The sequence below is a fragment of the Aulostomus chinensis genome, chromosome 6 (assembly GCF_037954235.1).
Source record: "Aulostomus chinensis isolate RoL2024-O1b breed Wild chromosome 6, RoL_Achi_v1.0, whole genome shotgun sequence".
In the NCBI taxonomy this organism is placed as follows: domain Eukaryota; kingdom Metazoa; phylum Chordata; class Actinopteri; order Syngnathiformes; family Aulostomidae; genus Aulostomus; species Aulostomus chinensis.
Window position 1 is genome coordinate 13,467,576 of NC_141325.1, and position 17,084 is coordinate 13,484,659.

Sequence of the window (17,084 nt, forward strand, 5' to 3'; positions counted from 1 at the left end):
GTGGAATTTTGTGGGGGGCACGGTGGTGCAGTGGTCAGCACCGTCACCTCACAGCAAGAAGGTTCTGGGTTCGAGCCCCGGCTCGGGCACGGGATCTTTCTGTGTGGAGTCTGCATGTTCTCCCTGTTCCTGTGTGGGTTCTCTCCTGGTACACCGGCTCCAAGTCCAAAGACATCAAGAGGTCTGGTTGTCTGTCTGTACGTGTTGGACCTGCGATGGACTGGCAACCTGTCCAGGGTGAACCCCCGCGTGACCCTAGATAAGCAGTAGAAAATGGATGAGCTGTGGTATTTTATCAGCGGATTAACAAATTTAATAAATATGATATTATTTGGGATTTTTTGTGTGATTTGTTACTATTGAATAAGAACCCAATCAGTATTTCACATACGAAAAAAGCTTTAGACATCTGAATGTAAATAATGTCTGCAGACATCTCAGTCTGCAGGCAGCCTCATCAGTGTGATTGCTGAGGAGCAATAGCGCCCCCCCCCCCCCATCCCCTGCTGGATGTAACATTACCTGAGAGATGATGATAATAAGCAGAGTGGAGACAACATTTATGGAAGAAATCAAAGTCATCACTGCCATGTTTTTCTGGGTTCAAGTGAAAACTATATCAGTTTGCTAAAATTATGTTCATAATAATACAGCAACAGAGATGTTGCTGGCCGGGTGCTTGTACACATTATTCAATCTATTTTAATGCAGTTATAAAAAAAATACAATTATAAAATATTAAAGAATGATAATGACATTACTAAGCCCCTTTTATCATAATTTGAGCAGCCATTGTTTATAACAAAAAAAATCTGGTTACAAAAATCGGAGTGCAGCAGTCTTTAATGATGTCGTCAGTCTTGTCCCCCTTACATTGCTGAGGCGTGTATTAGTCATCAAGACAGTGCAGCTTGTTGGAGCAGCGGTCGATTTGTGTTGTCTGGCTGGATTGCAGCATGTTGTAGCTCCGCCCTCGATTATTCAGCCTAGTTGACGTGCCGTTGCTGCGCTGCGCGTGAAGGCAGAAGCGTCCGAGGCGAAACGGAGGGAGACTGGAGGAGCTCACATTCATGTAGCAGAAAATACCTTCTCACACACTGCGACCTCTTGGCTTTAAAAACACCACTGTTCCTTCCCGGAGTTGGACCAAGAAAAAAAAGCACGCTGAAAGGGTATTAACGGGATTTGTGTGTTTTTTTTGTTTGAGAAGTTTTTACGCGGAGTTTCGGGAGTTGTTCTGAGTGGGCTGACTGAGCTAGCTCGGCTGCCCGCTGCGCTTCCCTCTGCCCCGGCCAGCCAGCCGCACGTTAGCCCGCTGTCCTGCTCTTCTTCATCCAGCTGTGGTTACAATGGCGCTCAGAGCCAGGGCCATTTACGACTTCAACTCTGAAAACCCCGGGGAGGTGTCGGTGCGGGAGAACGAAATTCTCACTTTGTACAGCGAGCAGGACATTGAGGGCTGGTTTGAGGGGGTGAACAGCAAAGGAGAGAGGGGACTGTTCCCCGCTTCCTACGTGGAGATCCTGCGGAACGACGCCGCCTCCACGCTCAACAACAACAGCTGCAGCACATCTGGGGACACCTATCCTGACTCACGATACGCCAACATCCCAGCCGGTGGCTTTGACAGCTCTTATAAGCCTCAAAATAAAGTTGAGAACTTTCCTAAAACGTCTCCTCCGAGTTTCAACACATTCACAGCCCCTCCACAACAACATCATCAACAACAGCAGCACCATTATCACCAGGCCAGCCAGGGAAGTGATGATGACTGGGATGATGACTGGGATGATAGCTCCACTGTGGCTGATGAACCAGGGACGGTGGGAGGGAGGTATCATGACTTTGAAGGAAACGGTCCATCCACTTACAGAGTCTCAACATCCTCAATGTCAAGAGGGAATGCACAGCAAGCCAAGAGCTCCGCCACGGTCAGCAGGAACTTGAACAGGTTTTCCACCTTTGTGAAATCAGGGGGGGAGGCGTTTGTGCTTGGTGAGGCAGCAGGTTTTGTTAAGGATGGGGATAAGATCTGTGTGGTGATGGGTCAGTACGGTCCGGAATGGCAGGAGAACCCATACCCGTTCACCTGCGCGATTGACGACCCCACCAAACAGACCAAGTTCAAGGGTATGAAGAGCTACATCTCCTACAAGCTGACACCCACTCACACACAGAATCAGGTGAACAGGAGGTATAAACACTTCGACTGGCTGTACGCTCGACTTGTGGAGAAGTTCCCCGTCATTTCTGTGCCCCATATACCAGAGAAGCAGGCCACTGGACGCTTTGAAGAAGATTTCATCTCCAAGAGGAGGAAAGGCCTCATATGGTGGATGAATCACATGACCAGCCACCCTGTTTTGGCAAGGTGTGATGTTTTCCAGCACTTCCTCACCTGCAACAGCACTGATGAAAAAGCCTGGAAGCTGGGCAAGAGGAAGGCAGAGAAGGACGAGATGGTCGGGGCAAACTTTTTCCTCACCATCAGCACCCCTGCTGCTCCACTTGACTTTCAGGAGGTCGAGAGCAAAATAGACGGATTCAAGACTTTTACCAAAAGGATGGATGACAGCACCTTACAGCTCAACGCCACTGTGGGAGAGTTCGCCCGTAAGCAGATCAGTGGCTTTAAGAAGGAGTATCAAAAAGTGGGGATGTCATTCCGGGTCCTGAGCCAAGCTTTTGAGATGGACCAACAGGTGTACTCTGCTGGGCTTAACCAGGCTATCTCCTTCACCGGGGAGGCGTATGAAGCCATCGGAGATTATTTTGCCGAGCAGCCAAACAAAGATCTGGACCCAATCATGGATTTATTAGCTCTTTATCAGGGACACCTGGCAAACTACCCCGACATCATTCACGTACAGAAAGGTAAAAGTACACAAACACATCATCATTTTTATAGCCTGTATGATGACAGATACTGCCGTGTGTATTTATATTTGGTGTATTAAGAGTTAGGAGCCAACCTTTTCTTTCTTGGTTAAATCTCATTTAACTAGAGAAATGATAACAAAAGAAAAAATGAATAGTTAGTAAAACCATGATTTAGTCCCATCCGAGACTAAACTAAGGAGCCTTGGCGTGGCAGTGGTGACAGAAAAAATATCCTGGGGCCACAAGATACAGCTTTGGTTCCCACTGTTTAATTGTGTTTGAATACAACTTCCCTTGTTTGGTGAGAAATCCCCCTTAGCAACTTGTCCCCTCAGTTTTGTGAAGGTCATGAGATGTTCAAAAATATGATGTAACCAAATTTAGGGAATAATCTACATATTGCAGCCTTCATATATATGTAATTTTTCTCTCTAGGCTGACAAAAAAGGGCCCTTAAATGCTCCATAGTAATCTCATCAAATACTTAGATTTTTAAAGCCTCCATAATCCCAGTGTTCCAGTCCATTTAAACTTCTCCACATATGCACATAAAATGAAAATCATGGTACCCCTGGGGTCATCAAATCGCTTTCCGCAAGTCTGGCGGGGATACAATCAACAGGCTTTGAAATCAAGAAGGCTTGAGTACGTTGGCTGGCCGTTTAATAACATAAACAACGCAGTTTATTCCAGATGGTTTGAGCTGTCAGAGCAGTCAGGTCACAATTAAAGCTCTGCCTCTTTGCAAGACAAATAGTTCATATTTGCAATGGGAAATTGGTTTACATGCTCCTCCTCCTCCTCCTCCTCCTCCTGCTCCTACTGCTGTTGCTGCTGTTTGTTCCACCTGCTGAATCCAGTGAGTCAGAGTGCTGCTCAGTTTGACTTTCCATTCCTGGCCAACCTTTGTGTATTAATCAGGAGATGAAGAATGTCCTTCCTGACTCTGTGGTCACAAGACTGCAGGGAAATAAGATTTAAACCTCATGCAATTGATTCAGTTAAATGATACTCTTGGCACAGAATGTCAATATTGTAGATAATGTAGGCCACCCTCCTACATGACCCCAGCCCCGCCGATTGTTCCCATTATGTGGCAAAATGTCAGCGACATGAGAGGCAACACTGTTATGCAAGAGGCACAGCATTGTTGCTTTACTGTTTGGAGGGAAGCTGGCGCTGTTGTTTATGGCCACAATGGCTTCCTTCTGCAGGGAAAGAGAGAATGATTATTTAGATAAATCGTAAAAGCTAAACCATCATCTCCAGTCAGGCTCAACAATATTTAATGGTAAAGTTGCACAGCTATTGTGTCGATTTTTTTCTTTCATTTCAGGCTTTGCTGCGAATTATTTAAAACTAAAAGCTAGAAGCCGTGAGTCACCTGACTCCGTTTCATGTGGAAGAACGTATAGAATAGGATAGGGCCTGTGAGATTAGAGGATCATGTGCATTAATCCCTCTTGTAGCATGTCCATTTATTCTGCCTCGCTGACATCGCTAACAACTCACATCCGGACGGGAAACTCATCTTTTCAATCAGGAAGCAGATAGTCCTGTGGGTATCCTTCCTCATCCTTATTTATGTTCCTGAACCAAAATCTTTTAGATATCAATTCAAATCAACTTTTTAAAAAAGGAAACGTGAAATGTGGTTTTAGTTTTCAGCTCGCTGGCATTTTCACACGCTCTAAACAGTTTGATAGCATGAAAATAGAAACCAGTTTACCAGCAGCGTGTTTCCGCTTGATATTAGCGGCGGGAAACCCACAGTAGCTGATGATATAATATTACAATGGCAATCTGCTTATGTTAGTATCAAGATGCAGTGTTTCTGCAATAATGGATATAATTTAAGAGAGTTAATATACGACGCATCACGAGATCTGTGTTACCGAAGACAAACCTGTAAAAAACAAAAAAAGCAGCAGTTATGCAGGTGAGTGCTGGATTGTGGTGCCAGTTATATTAAAAAAAAAGACAACTGAGATGAAATTAATATCTATTTGGTGGAGAACCTCTTCGACACTGACTGACACACAAAGCCACACACGCTTGCTTGCACTGCAATGAAAATACCAATGTTTGGTGATGGTACCACATTTGTCATTGCCATGCGGGACTGACACAGTGAACATTGAATTATCTCTTTTGCGATTTTTCATACCTGAGCTGGCGCCGTGACGTATGTTAATATCTGAATCAGTTGTGAAACGGTTCAAGCGAGCCCTGGGTTTTGATGCAGTTTTTGGGTCACCGTTTCAGTTCATTTCATTTTGATTTGTACATTACTGAGAAGAAAAACATCGCCAGCATGAGCTGACATGAATAAGTAACGAAAATAGTCTCTGCTATGTTTTTCCTGTCATATTTGGTCGTCATGGCACTAATGACTGGACTCTGTATGTTCTCAGAGTGGGAAGACTTAATGAGCTGCATCTACTATTGTTTGTGTTCCTGGATCTTTCTTTGAATGGGCAGACAAATAAAGATATTAGGATGTGCATGCACACTGCACACTCAGAGGATATACAGTATACAATCTAATATAACTTTTGTTTCCATGTGGAACCAAAAAAGAGATTGTGCTTCTCATGCGTGTTGAAGGATTTATTTTTTTGTACAGTTGGTATGACATCCCTCGTCTCAAAATTGCATTCTAATTTTTTTCTGTAACGTGCCAGCGTAACCTCGTAGATCCTCGGCCTCCAGCTGGAGGTGACTGTGTTTTTGTACGCACTCGTTCTATCACCCCATCTTTCCTTTCCCCTTCAAACACTGGGCCCCATTCACTCCACAATAGGCCACTCCGTAAAATCAAGACAGAGTGTGTTTAGGCTGCAGCGGAACATAAGCATGTTCACCACAATGTTAGTGAGCCACACACAGCCCAAATAAGGTGACAGAGCCATACAGTCTGGTGTGATAAAGCCGGCCCTGGTCTGTGGCTAAGGCCCTCCTCTTTGATACCTCGGAGGGGAGGTCCTGCTGCAGGGCAGGCCCAATCCTGAGGAAACGTGACAGATCACCGTGAAATACTGCTTCACCACAATGGGAGACTTGAAACAAAGCTGAAGGGAAAACAGAGAGCATGCAGCAGATGAGAGAGGAGACGCATGAAGCTTATTGAAAGCCTGAGTGACTTTGATCTCATCTTGTTTTTATAGAACTGTGGCTGTTTTAGTTCGGTTCAGCTGGTTTTCAGTGCTTGCTTGTCTTTTTTTTTTTCCCCACTCACTCATTATGCAAGTGAGGAATCCACTCTTAGTATCTTTCTATTTTTAGGAAAAGATAAAAATGCTTTTTTTTTTCTTCTCAAAAACTACACGTGGTGCTGATGTAAACACTGGCACTAGCAGTCAATACTGTGCCACTGTGCTGGAGCCAGCGAAGATCTATTATGATTACGGTTGAGGACTCGATATATTGGAACATTTAGTGATACGATTAAACATCCCCCTCCTCTCATGAGAACCCGCATCAGCTGGATGGCTGCCTGATAGTGTCATGGCCTTCATGGCTTCAGCTTGATTCTGATGCAGACACCTGCTGCAGAGCCTACTTGACACCCACAGCAATCTACTTATGTTGTCTACTTGGCTGAAGGTCTCCTACTATCATCTAGAATCATCCAGCGCTTTGCAACTGTTAATACTGCAGTACAATTACTGTAATTTAAAGAAAGAATTGAGGGCTTTAGTGAACCTGTGTACACAGACAGCTCTTAGTTCACTACACGCATCATTGTGTGGAGACAATAGAGCGCAGCTGGGAGCTGTAACACCCGCACACCAGCCTGCACAGGTTCTGAGCCAGACGTTTAGTCTTTGTGTGTCTTTTATCTCATAACCCCTCTTTGTTCACCTTTTCATCTCACATACATTTAACACGACTTTTGCCATTCCACCTCTCCTTAGGTCGATATCTATTTTTCGTACTCCTTCCTGGAAATGTGCTATTCCTTTACTATTTCATGAGGTTGAGCTCTTTCTGTCAGACAACCTGAAGAGAGGCGAGACCACATCCTGTGTTGTCATAAAGCAAAGTGCACATTTCCGCAGCTGAAGTGGTCACCCTGAACTTACACATGCAGGACAGCTGAGACTGAAGCAGGCTGTGAAATGGTACCAAGGACTTCTTGGATAATACATGTTGAGGGTATTAAGCTGGGCCAAAGCCTCGTACAGACATTAGAATCCATCTTTAAATGGACTGACCTTGTGATCAGATTCTACTTCCTTTATCTATATGCAAATAACCCCTTACATTATTTGTTGGTTTGAAATAACCAAATGCGTTAGGCAAATGCAGGGTTCTTCTAATGTCCAGTCTGCAGGAAATTAAAAGGAAATATAAAATAAAAAAGAAAACAGATGAACTATTCAGTGGCATTTTTTATGAAACCAAGTAACACACAAAAATATATCTTTCCAACATTTTTGAGAAAATTCCAGACGGTGAATGTGATTTTGAGGTCTTCATACTTCGTCACGCGTTGAGTAGGCGGTCCTTCCATGCAGCCTAGAATGCAATCGTGTTCGTGCCACTGAAAGAATGTCACCATATGTGGTCTGTCTCAGTGATCCGATCTATTCAACATATATTGTAGGTGCATTCGTACCTTGCGATCAGATCTCCCATGTCAAGAAGGGCTCGGGTTTCTGCTGGTGTTACAGCAAAGCTTATCAGCCTTATCAACAGTTGAATTTGTAGCTCCTTTAGTTTGTTTTAGGAGCTGCAGACGAGTTGTTATTTGTCCTCCTGCTTCCTCACACAGGGCCACTGAATGTCACAGTATTGATCTCCAACTCAGCAGGGACGCCATTTGTTGCTTCTTCTTCTTTTTTTTTTTTCTTTTTATTGAAGCTCTCAAGAAAAAGGAAGAAATGTTGGTGGAAATTCTTAGTCATCCAGGTCTCGGTTTCTCCAACGTCTTCTAGGAAACTGAGACAATCCAGTTGACTGTGACACAGCACTTAAAAAAAAGAAGAAATGTTGGATAAATGCCTAAATGTTACTCGTAGAATAATAAAGTTTTGCTGATGAGTTGCTGCACACACAAAAAATTACTTACAACGTCTTTAGTATTTATAAAGCTCACCAGAAAGAGTTAAATATATAAAAAGTGTAAAAATAAAAAAGGGGGGGGGGGGTAGAAACGCTGCTCTTATCTTGGCACATCTCACATTTTTTATGTTTGTCAAGTAAATATGCTGCCAGTTATGTGGCTCAAGTTCTTGTCCCCACCTGTAGTGCCATTCCTAAGATCAACATCCTGTCGCTTTTTAGACGAGGGCTTTTTTTAATCATTTCAGCTAAAATAGCAGAACACCGCCCACTTATACCGTTGCAAAATATTTCGAGTTGATAACAGGTCTTTTTTTTTTATTATATTGTTTGTTATAAATAAGTTCTGAAAAATAAACATATGTTTCTCAGGGAAGACCAGACACGGATAAACGGGCGTAATCACATTTTATACTCAGCAATTCCATGTTGGTGTCATTAAATAAGATGGCTGAAAGTTATTGACTGCATACAGGAGATGATGTCCGCTCAAGTGTATATTTCTGTAAATACAAGTACAACTGCAGAGAAGCAAAGGTGTTCAGTGGTGAACCAATTTTTGCCTTGACCTATTTTCCACCTTTTCCCCCCCCATGATTTTAATCAATCCAACGCACAAAGCAGCATTCGGTCGGATCTCGTCACATTTTTTTATCAGCACTGAGGAGCTAAAACAATAGCGGGCAAGTAAAGGAAAGCACCGATACACGAGAATGTCAGGTTTTCCTGCTTAGTCAGCCCTCAGGTGCAGCTTTGCCTGATATGTTGGTACAAGCTTTTTAAATGTCCTCTAAAACACACACAAACACACACACACACACACACACACACACACACACGGATGACCAGGCTGGTGGGAGTGATGAAATGGGGATTGCCACTGGTTGTTCAGGTCACAGGCTTCCGTGTTGTGTAACCGGGGATTACGTAAGAGCCGAAGCTGCTGCCCCAGTGAGCTCAGGAGGGCTCGGTGCCACCTCCATACATCCAGGGAGGATTTCTTCATGAGGCTGGTTCTTCTCCATACTGTCACACTGCAAAAGATTTCTGTAAGCAAAATGACTCAGCGTGGGGAGCTCAGAGGAGTATTGATAAATCTACTATTATATCCGCTATCACGCCATCTGTAGCAGGGACTTAGAAAGTCAGAGCTGGCTGGGGATGAAGAGGAGGTTGTGCAACCAGACATGCAATACAACACCTAGTGACTTAATAATCTAAAAGAGGAATTACTGCAATATTGATGCAAAAAAGGGCACTCGTGTTCACATACACTGCCAAAGGTTTTGAAAAAAATGTGTTTGTTTGTTTTTTCTGTAGGTCTTTTTTTTTCCCAACTGAACAATCAAATGACATCAGCAGTGGAGTGATGTCCAAATGAAATTCATCAAAAAAGCAAGTCCCTTCATAACGATAAAGCAATTGATTGATAATTTTTCAAGCAACGATGTCAAACACTTGCTGGTAGAGTAAAGGGAAATAATGGGAAACTGCTGGGCAACTACTTCTGCAGCTAGAACCACCAGAATGGGTTTATTCTTAAAGAAAGTTTATTTTACCACTGTAATTAAATCAGAACACTGCATCCGTCATTATGCAAGTACCGGGCATCAGTTCAACTGTATCTGGGTGATCAGATCATCTGATGACAATTAAATGGAAACATTTTCAGCAAGGTGTCGTCATCGTGGACTCCAGAACATTTTCAGCTGATTAATTATGAATGATTTGTTGGTGATTTTTCTTCTGCAGCATTCAGAATGATGAGTGGGTGCTGTTTTCTGTTCCATCCTGTTACTGAACCATTCTTCTAAAGTCTCCATGGTAACTATTATTTCTCCTTAGTCCATTAGCGGGCTTTTAAAAGGCAGGAAGCCAGAAACCTTTAAGGTAAAGTAAGCACCTTTGGGATTCTTTAGTCAGCTGCGTTTTTCTGGTCTCATCCTCTCTCTCTCTCTCTCTCTCTCTCTCTCTCTCTCTCTCTCTCTCTCTCCCCCCCCCCCCCGCTACGTACAATCTGTTGTGCATTAAAAGAATCTCACAGATGTGGGTTAAGCTGCAGCTGAAGCTACAACCTGGAGGCAGACTGAGGAGACTTGTCTTTTTGTGGTAGATTTGTCAGCTTATTTCTTTTATCTTTGTGTTATTGTAGATAGTTTTACATGTTGTGCGTTGGGAGTTTTGCAGAAAAATGTCTAAAAAGCATCTTGGTGGTCTTGAACTTGGAGCTGATGCTTTAGTTAGTACAGCCGAAGGCTGAGGTCAGTGTGTCAGCTGCCGTCTCACAGGAAACAAACTAAATCAGATTTTCAACAGAAAAACAAGTGACTAAGCACAAATAAAGACTGGAAAATCCCATGACAGGGGCACTACATGACAACAAGCCTGTCCTCCCTGAAGCTAACATTGTTTTAGCTTGCATTGGGTATCTCCTCGTCTTTTTCTTTTTCTTCTTTTAGCAAACTGTACTAACAAGAGAACGAGCCAAATGGGTCAGCAGCAGGTTTATAGCCGTGCTGTGGCTCTCCGGATGAATCTGGAGATTTCTATCCATGATCAATCATTTAATCAGCGTTTAACACTTTGTTAAGCTTAACTTGACATTCGTGTGACAGCTTGAAAATGTCATCAACTGTTTTCATCGTTGTGGTTTCATTTTCCTTTCATTCCTCTGCGCACCACGTGCATATGTCAAAATCTCTGCAGATTAATTATAAAAGGGTGGACGCCTGTGAATCTTCCACTTGTTTGCCAGCAAATCAGGTTGGAAATGAAAAAAAAATGATAGAGACATAATAAACACTGAAAAATGATCACATTGAACATGTGGCTATACTCTCGTCCTCCAGCCATGACGTATACATAGCTGTAAAGTCCACCTCCACTTAAAAAAATCTGTCGTTCCGTTTGTTCTACAGTTGTATATTTCCGTTCTAATGTATAGAACGTTGTGTGTGCAGCGTTGATACTCAAAGGCCCCCCCCACAATCAAACATGAGAGTGTAAATATTCTCTGTGATCATAGAAGATCTGAATTCAAGGGGCGAGCCTACTCACGTTATTTGTGACATCAACAATACTCGTTTGGAAGCTGATCCTGGTCCAATATTTAGCAAACACCAACACCGTAAATGGACTTCGAACATGTTAAATTAAGAAGGTCTTTATTTCATTAGATTTTTCAGTTTTTTTGTCCGTCTTCCTACATGTATTTGAGGGCTTTCTTCTTGACAGTAGATCATGTCCTGACATTTCTTTCTTGGCTCCACCGTCGTGAGCTCCAGGTGTCTCAGCCTTCCAACCGTCATGGCACCAGAATGGCTACAGACGTTTTCTGCTGAAAGCAAAACTCAACAATGTGGTTGCTTTTTTTTTTTTTTTTTTTTTTTTAAGGACGTGGCAACAGAGTGTCGATCTGTTCTGGCCACATTAGTCCATCACATGTGACTCTGTGTGTGTGTGTGTGTGTGTGTGTGTGTGTGTGCAACTCTTTCCATCAGTTGTGAAACTCCAGGCTGTAGATGTGTGTGAGCAGCCCTTGATTTAATTGTCGGTGACTCAGCAGTGAGGTGGGGGATCTTTTATTAGCATTGATCATACAAACATTCACAGCACAGAGCACAGAATTACAATACAGAATCAGCAGCCCTAAAGCACATCTTACTGTGTTATGGTATGGTAAATTCAAGCATTAATTTGAACATATTTATTTATGTATTTGGTTTACTGGATACAAAGTATTTAGTGATTTAAGTCGGATTTGAGTCAATTTCAAAAGTGGCTATAATGGGAAATATCTTCTAAACTGAGTAAGTGAAGCGTTTGAATGAAAAATAAGTAAGAAAAGCTTTTCCAGTGGAACGATGTCTGGTATTTTCACTTTCACATAATTTCACATACTACAATTACAGGCCTATGACATCATCATTCTAGAATAACTAGTTCATACAGACTAGGCAGTTGCCCATGTTAATATGGTATGTTTCCAGAATAGCCAGCAAGCCCAGAAGATGGTATCACGCTGCCAGAGAATTTCCTTAAATGGTGGTTTAGAAAAGTTACATCGTGTAATAGACATTTTTAGAGTTCTCTCTCTCTCTCTCTCTCTCTCTCTCTCTCTCTCTCTCTCTCTCTCTCTCTCTCTCTCACACACACACACACACACACAGATGTTGCTGTGGTTGGTAATCAGGGAGTTTGGAACAAACCTTGCCCGCTAACAGTCGTGTCCTTTTAAATCAGTTAAACAGTGTATAATGTGGGTGCAAACTCAGATGCATACACACAGAGGGGCTGGTATTAGTACTGTATATGAACCTATCAGTTAATCAGGCGTGTGTGTGGGGGGGGGGGTGGAGTTGGAGAGAGAGTTTTGCACTGAGGAAACATCTTGTTTATCACTTCCCTGTATAAAAATATTTGAATCCCTTGGAGAGTTCCCTCTGTGCTGTGAGGTATTACGACTTTCTAGCTTTGTTGCTTCAGTGTCCCACAGTATTTGCTAATGGGATGTTACGTACAAGTGGCAGTGTTAACAAGAAGAAAGCAGGCTTTCTGACCTGTGAAGTAAATCACTGAAGAAACAAGACTGTAGTACACAACCCTACGTGTGAATGCGTGTGTGCGTGTGAATTGTGCACCTGCGTATGTTGCTGCAGCCCTCTGTCTGTAAATGTTGCCCTTTGTATTTCAAATATGATTCCATTGACATGGTTTTAGTTGGTCAATCGTTCAAATCCTCTGTGCTGCATTAAGATTGGAATGTACCAACACACCTGACTGCACTTTAATTTTAGACATACGAACCCACGGGTGCGCTTATGGGTGAAAGTATATTTGATTTTAAAACTGCACCACTGGCCAGGACAATGGCAAGTGTGTAGTTTAGAATCTAGCAATGACAACTGAGACTGAACTCTTTTTGATCATTTCTTTGAAGTTACTGATGTATTATCAAGCTGTGCTCTTGAATCTGTTAGCAAAGGAATGCCGATATTATTGATTCATTTCCCTGTTAAAGTGGTTAGATGAGTTAACGATTAAGATTAAGGAAGTGAAGTCTTGTCTAAAGAGAGGGACTATTGTGATGTGTGTGTGTGTGTGTGTGTGTGTGTGTGTGTGTGTGTGTGTGTGTGTGTGTGTGTGTGTGTGTGTGTGTGTGTTTGGGCTGTTCTCCCACTCTGGTTAAAAGTGTATCCATCCACGTGATTTCCTTTCTGTGTGGGCGTTCTCCTTTTACAGAGCAAGTGTTTTCAGGAAGGTGTTTCAAAATTAAACGTGAATAATTGTGAAACAGTAGAGAAATTCACATTTTTCTTCTCTTTTCTCTTTCTTCATCCCCAAACAGGAGCCCTGACGAAGGTGAAGGAGAGCCAGAGGCATGTGGAGGAGGGTAAGATGGACCTGGCGCAGGCGGAAGGCATCAACGAGCGCTGCAACATCATTTCCTGCGCCACCCTGGCCGAGATCCAACACTTCCACCAGATCCGCGTGCGTGACTTTAAGGCGCAGATGCAGCACTATCTTCAGCAGCAGATCTCGTTCTTCCAGAAAATCACTGGGAAGCTAGAGGAGGCCCTGCAGAAGTACGACAATGCGTAGTGGACCCCTCGCACCAGCCGGTCCGTTTAGACCTCTGTGATCAGGCGCCATGCGCCTCCCTCGGCCAGCCAGTGGAGTTTTGGCAGAGAGCAGCACAAACTGAATACTGTTCACCCAGCAGGGCGGGGCGGGGCATTCGAGGAGATCATCCAACCAAATCCAGGGTTCTGTGTGTTTGCCTTTAGGCTGAATGTCTTCTTTTTTCTTTTTTTTTTTCCTTTGTTTTTTTTAAGGACCTGTAATACAATGATCGAGGCCAACTTTTAATACAGAAAGGTTTTTATGCCTTTGGTTTGGGTAGGAATCAGTGATCATGATGGTGCACCGCGTAGTCTGGTGTGTCAGGAACTAAATCTAATGTTAGAACCTGCAGAGAGAGACAGCATTGCATCTGTTGCTGCAACATTTCATGTATGATTTTTAAGCCTTATTGTTTTTAAACGACTATTGAGGTCTCTGCTGCTCCAGGATCAGCCAAGCTCACTGCCTTCTGCTAACACTTAAGCTCTTCTTGATGACAGTCTGAAAACGGTTCCAACCTCCACCGCTGCCACTGTCTCGCTGTGCCTTCTGATTTCATCTCTGGTCAGTTTTGTTACAAGTTACTAAAAAAAAAAAAAAAACTTTATATAATGTATATGTAGAAATATATTCTATTTGTTTTTACACATTTACTTCTGTGCTTTGAATGAGTGCAGTGTCTGTTTTTGGGAGATAATATTGTTCGTTTCCCCACCGGACCCCTGGATTGATTTTCAATGCTTACACACATACACACACACCGCACACACACACACACACACACACACTGCACACATTGCAACAAAATCAGGATCAAGAGAGGATTACCTGCTTTGACAATAGCAACCCGTGCTTGACACACAGCGCAGCCAGCGCCAGTGCTGGTTTTAAGCTTGCAGAACGGTAGGAACGAGTGTAACGGACACTTCATACGCCTGATGCCTGAATACGTGTCAAGGAAACAGTGTTTAGTTTTGGGATAGTGGCTGTGGGAGAGTTCCTCAACCATTTTATGAATGCAGTCTTTCTAACTGACAGTTGAACTGTACTGCTGTTCTAACCACGATAATGGTGTCGGTTGCATCATTAAGATTGTAGAAGCAGAGAATCAAAATAAAACCCAACTGCACAGAATGCTTGATGTTGTGTGTTTCTATCTGTAGAATAACTGAGTTCAGGACATTCGAATCAAGTGAATAACTGGGTGGGGTGGGGGGGCCTTCACATGCTGACAGGTTAATTTGCCTTTTAAAAAGCCCTTCAGATATTTTGTATGATACACGTCACGCAGCCACCCGTCCATTTTTATGACAGCGAAACAAAGAGAGCAAAGTGCTGCTCTGCAGGTTTCCTTGGCTGCTGGCTGCTGCGTCCCTGGAGGAGTGCTGTGCCGTGTCAGTGTTTCATGCTAAGCTCATGCTCGGCTCACAGATCTGCTGACAGCGCAGAGCCCGTCCTCGCCATCTGGGACATCTGGTCACTGTTAAAAGTACCGAAGCGGATGACAGCGCTTGTGTAAGTGAACAGGAAAAGGTCAAAAAAGAAAAAAGCTGGGAGATGTTTTTCTTTACTGTCAACAACAGCAGGTACCTATGACAACCAAGATACCCAAAATGCAAAACAGAGCTTACTGGACATAACGCCACGCACTGATGGTCTGATTGTCCCTGCGCACAGCAGAGCTGGCCCTTTGTTCTCTGTCATCAGGCCACTCCACTGTCTTGTATTTGTGTGAGAAAGGGAGAAGGTTTCTGTTTGTTTGGATGTAAATCCAGTTTGACATGTGATGCCAGCAGGAGATGACAGCTATCACCAGCTCCCAGTGCCACCAGGTCTCAAGACGGAACCACCCAGTTCTCCCACTATGTTAATATAGGCCTATTGATCTATGAAGACTACATCCTGTGAACACAACGCCAGACTAGAACTCTCCTGCCAAGATACGTAATCTGATTTTCAACGACGCATTCTTGGACTGATCGAGACATCTTTGCGTAACTAATAACAGGAGAAGAAGACGCCTCTTAATGGCGACTTTATATCCCGACGTGTCCAAACGCTCACTGTCGTATTTCCCTTTTCTGTCTATTTCTATCGTTATGCGTCGCTCATTTTCTACATTACCTCTACAAAGATGCACAGATGCACATCCCTCAGGCTTTGTCTCCACGCTGCCAACGCTCAGGGAAATGGGTGCTCTTGATTTTATACTGTTGCCCTTCCAGGCTTGAAGACTTGGCTGTTCGAAATGAGTAAAATCCATTTGAGGCGCGTAAAACTCCAAAGAAGAAACATTTGGTTTAGAAAGTGTCCTCTCTGCATTTGCAGGGACAGAGAGGTAAATAAATTGCAACAATAAAATCTTGTTGAATGTAGTGCAGATTTTTGGGGGGGGGGGGGGGGTGTCACCATGGTGAGCGAGAAATGATGTGAACTTAAGCTGAAAAAGAGGACTTTTAGGTGCTGACCACATTATCACACTATCATAGTAACTAAAGTTGACAGCTAGAAGAGCAGCGGCAGAGATAACTGCTGCAAGGCGTGACACGAGAGCAAGGGTTGGAGACTAAAACAGATTCAAGCTGCATCTTCCTCGTCGGAGTTATCAAACTTGTTCCCTTTATACAATTATATTGAAGCCACAGGATTTATTTGTCCTCTAAGTGCAGTTATTTTATATTTTTTAAACATGTTATATCAGTTGGTGTCAAAAGAGTTTAATTCAGGGAGCAAATTATATCTCGTGGCCACAGATGGACTAAATTTAGGGGACACGTTAGTCCCGTGGTAAAATCTCTCTTGCGGCTCCTCGTGCGCACATTTTCACTTCTCAATTTGGCAAATGTCTTTTTTTTTTAATTGTTTTCTCTTCTCCTGTATGTTCTGCAGGACTTTTCTATTATTTTGGTCTTTTTTCCATCAGTTGGTTGGCAACGAGAAGCAAACATTCATTGTTAGAGCAAGGTTTCCCCCCACTAATGACTTGGCAGTGACACTACATTACTTTCATCTATGTCTCTGTGTGGATGGCTGTTCACACACACACACACACACACACACACACACACACTTTCTCTCTCACAGCTGATGCCTCTATAAGACTGAAATCACAGGCACAAAATCCTCTTCATTTGACTTGTGTTTGAGCATTAGCTGATCAGGTTATCCTCAGTTCCTGTTGCACAAATCTCTGCTGACCTCACTCAGACATCCGTTGTCACACACACACACACACACACACACACACACACACACACACACACACACACACACACACACTCAAAATTTCACTCCAACCAGCTGCTATTATGGTGTATTGACCTGTTTCCTCTCGTCTCCTCTCAAGCCAGGAAACAGCCTGAAACAAACCACAAATATTTCATCCTCACATTCTCTCCTGTAATATTGGTATTAGAGAAAGGAAATGGACCTTTCGGGCGCATAGGAAATGGTTTGTTTTACGATGGCGGTCTCGTTTTTCAGGTCAAAGAGTGATTGTGGTAAAAACATAGAAA

General features: G+C 43.2%; 1 protein-coding gene across 1 annotated transcript; it reads left to right on the top strand.

Annotated features, from left to right (window-relative positions):
• Positions 1-1,003: 1,003 nt before the first annotated feature.
• snx18a (sorting nexin 18a) lies at positions 1,004-14,695 on the top strand. The gene is made up of 2 exons (XM_086206622.1): positions 1,004-2,874; positions 13,295-14,695. Exons 1-2 carry the CDS (start codon positions 1,350-1,352, stop codon positions 13,546-13,548), a joined length of 1,779 nt encoding a protein of 592 aa, XP_086062748.1. The 5' UTR covers positions 1,004-1,349; the 3' UTR covers positions 13,549-14,695.
• Positions 14,696-17,084: the final 2,389 nt, after the last annotated feature.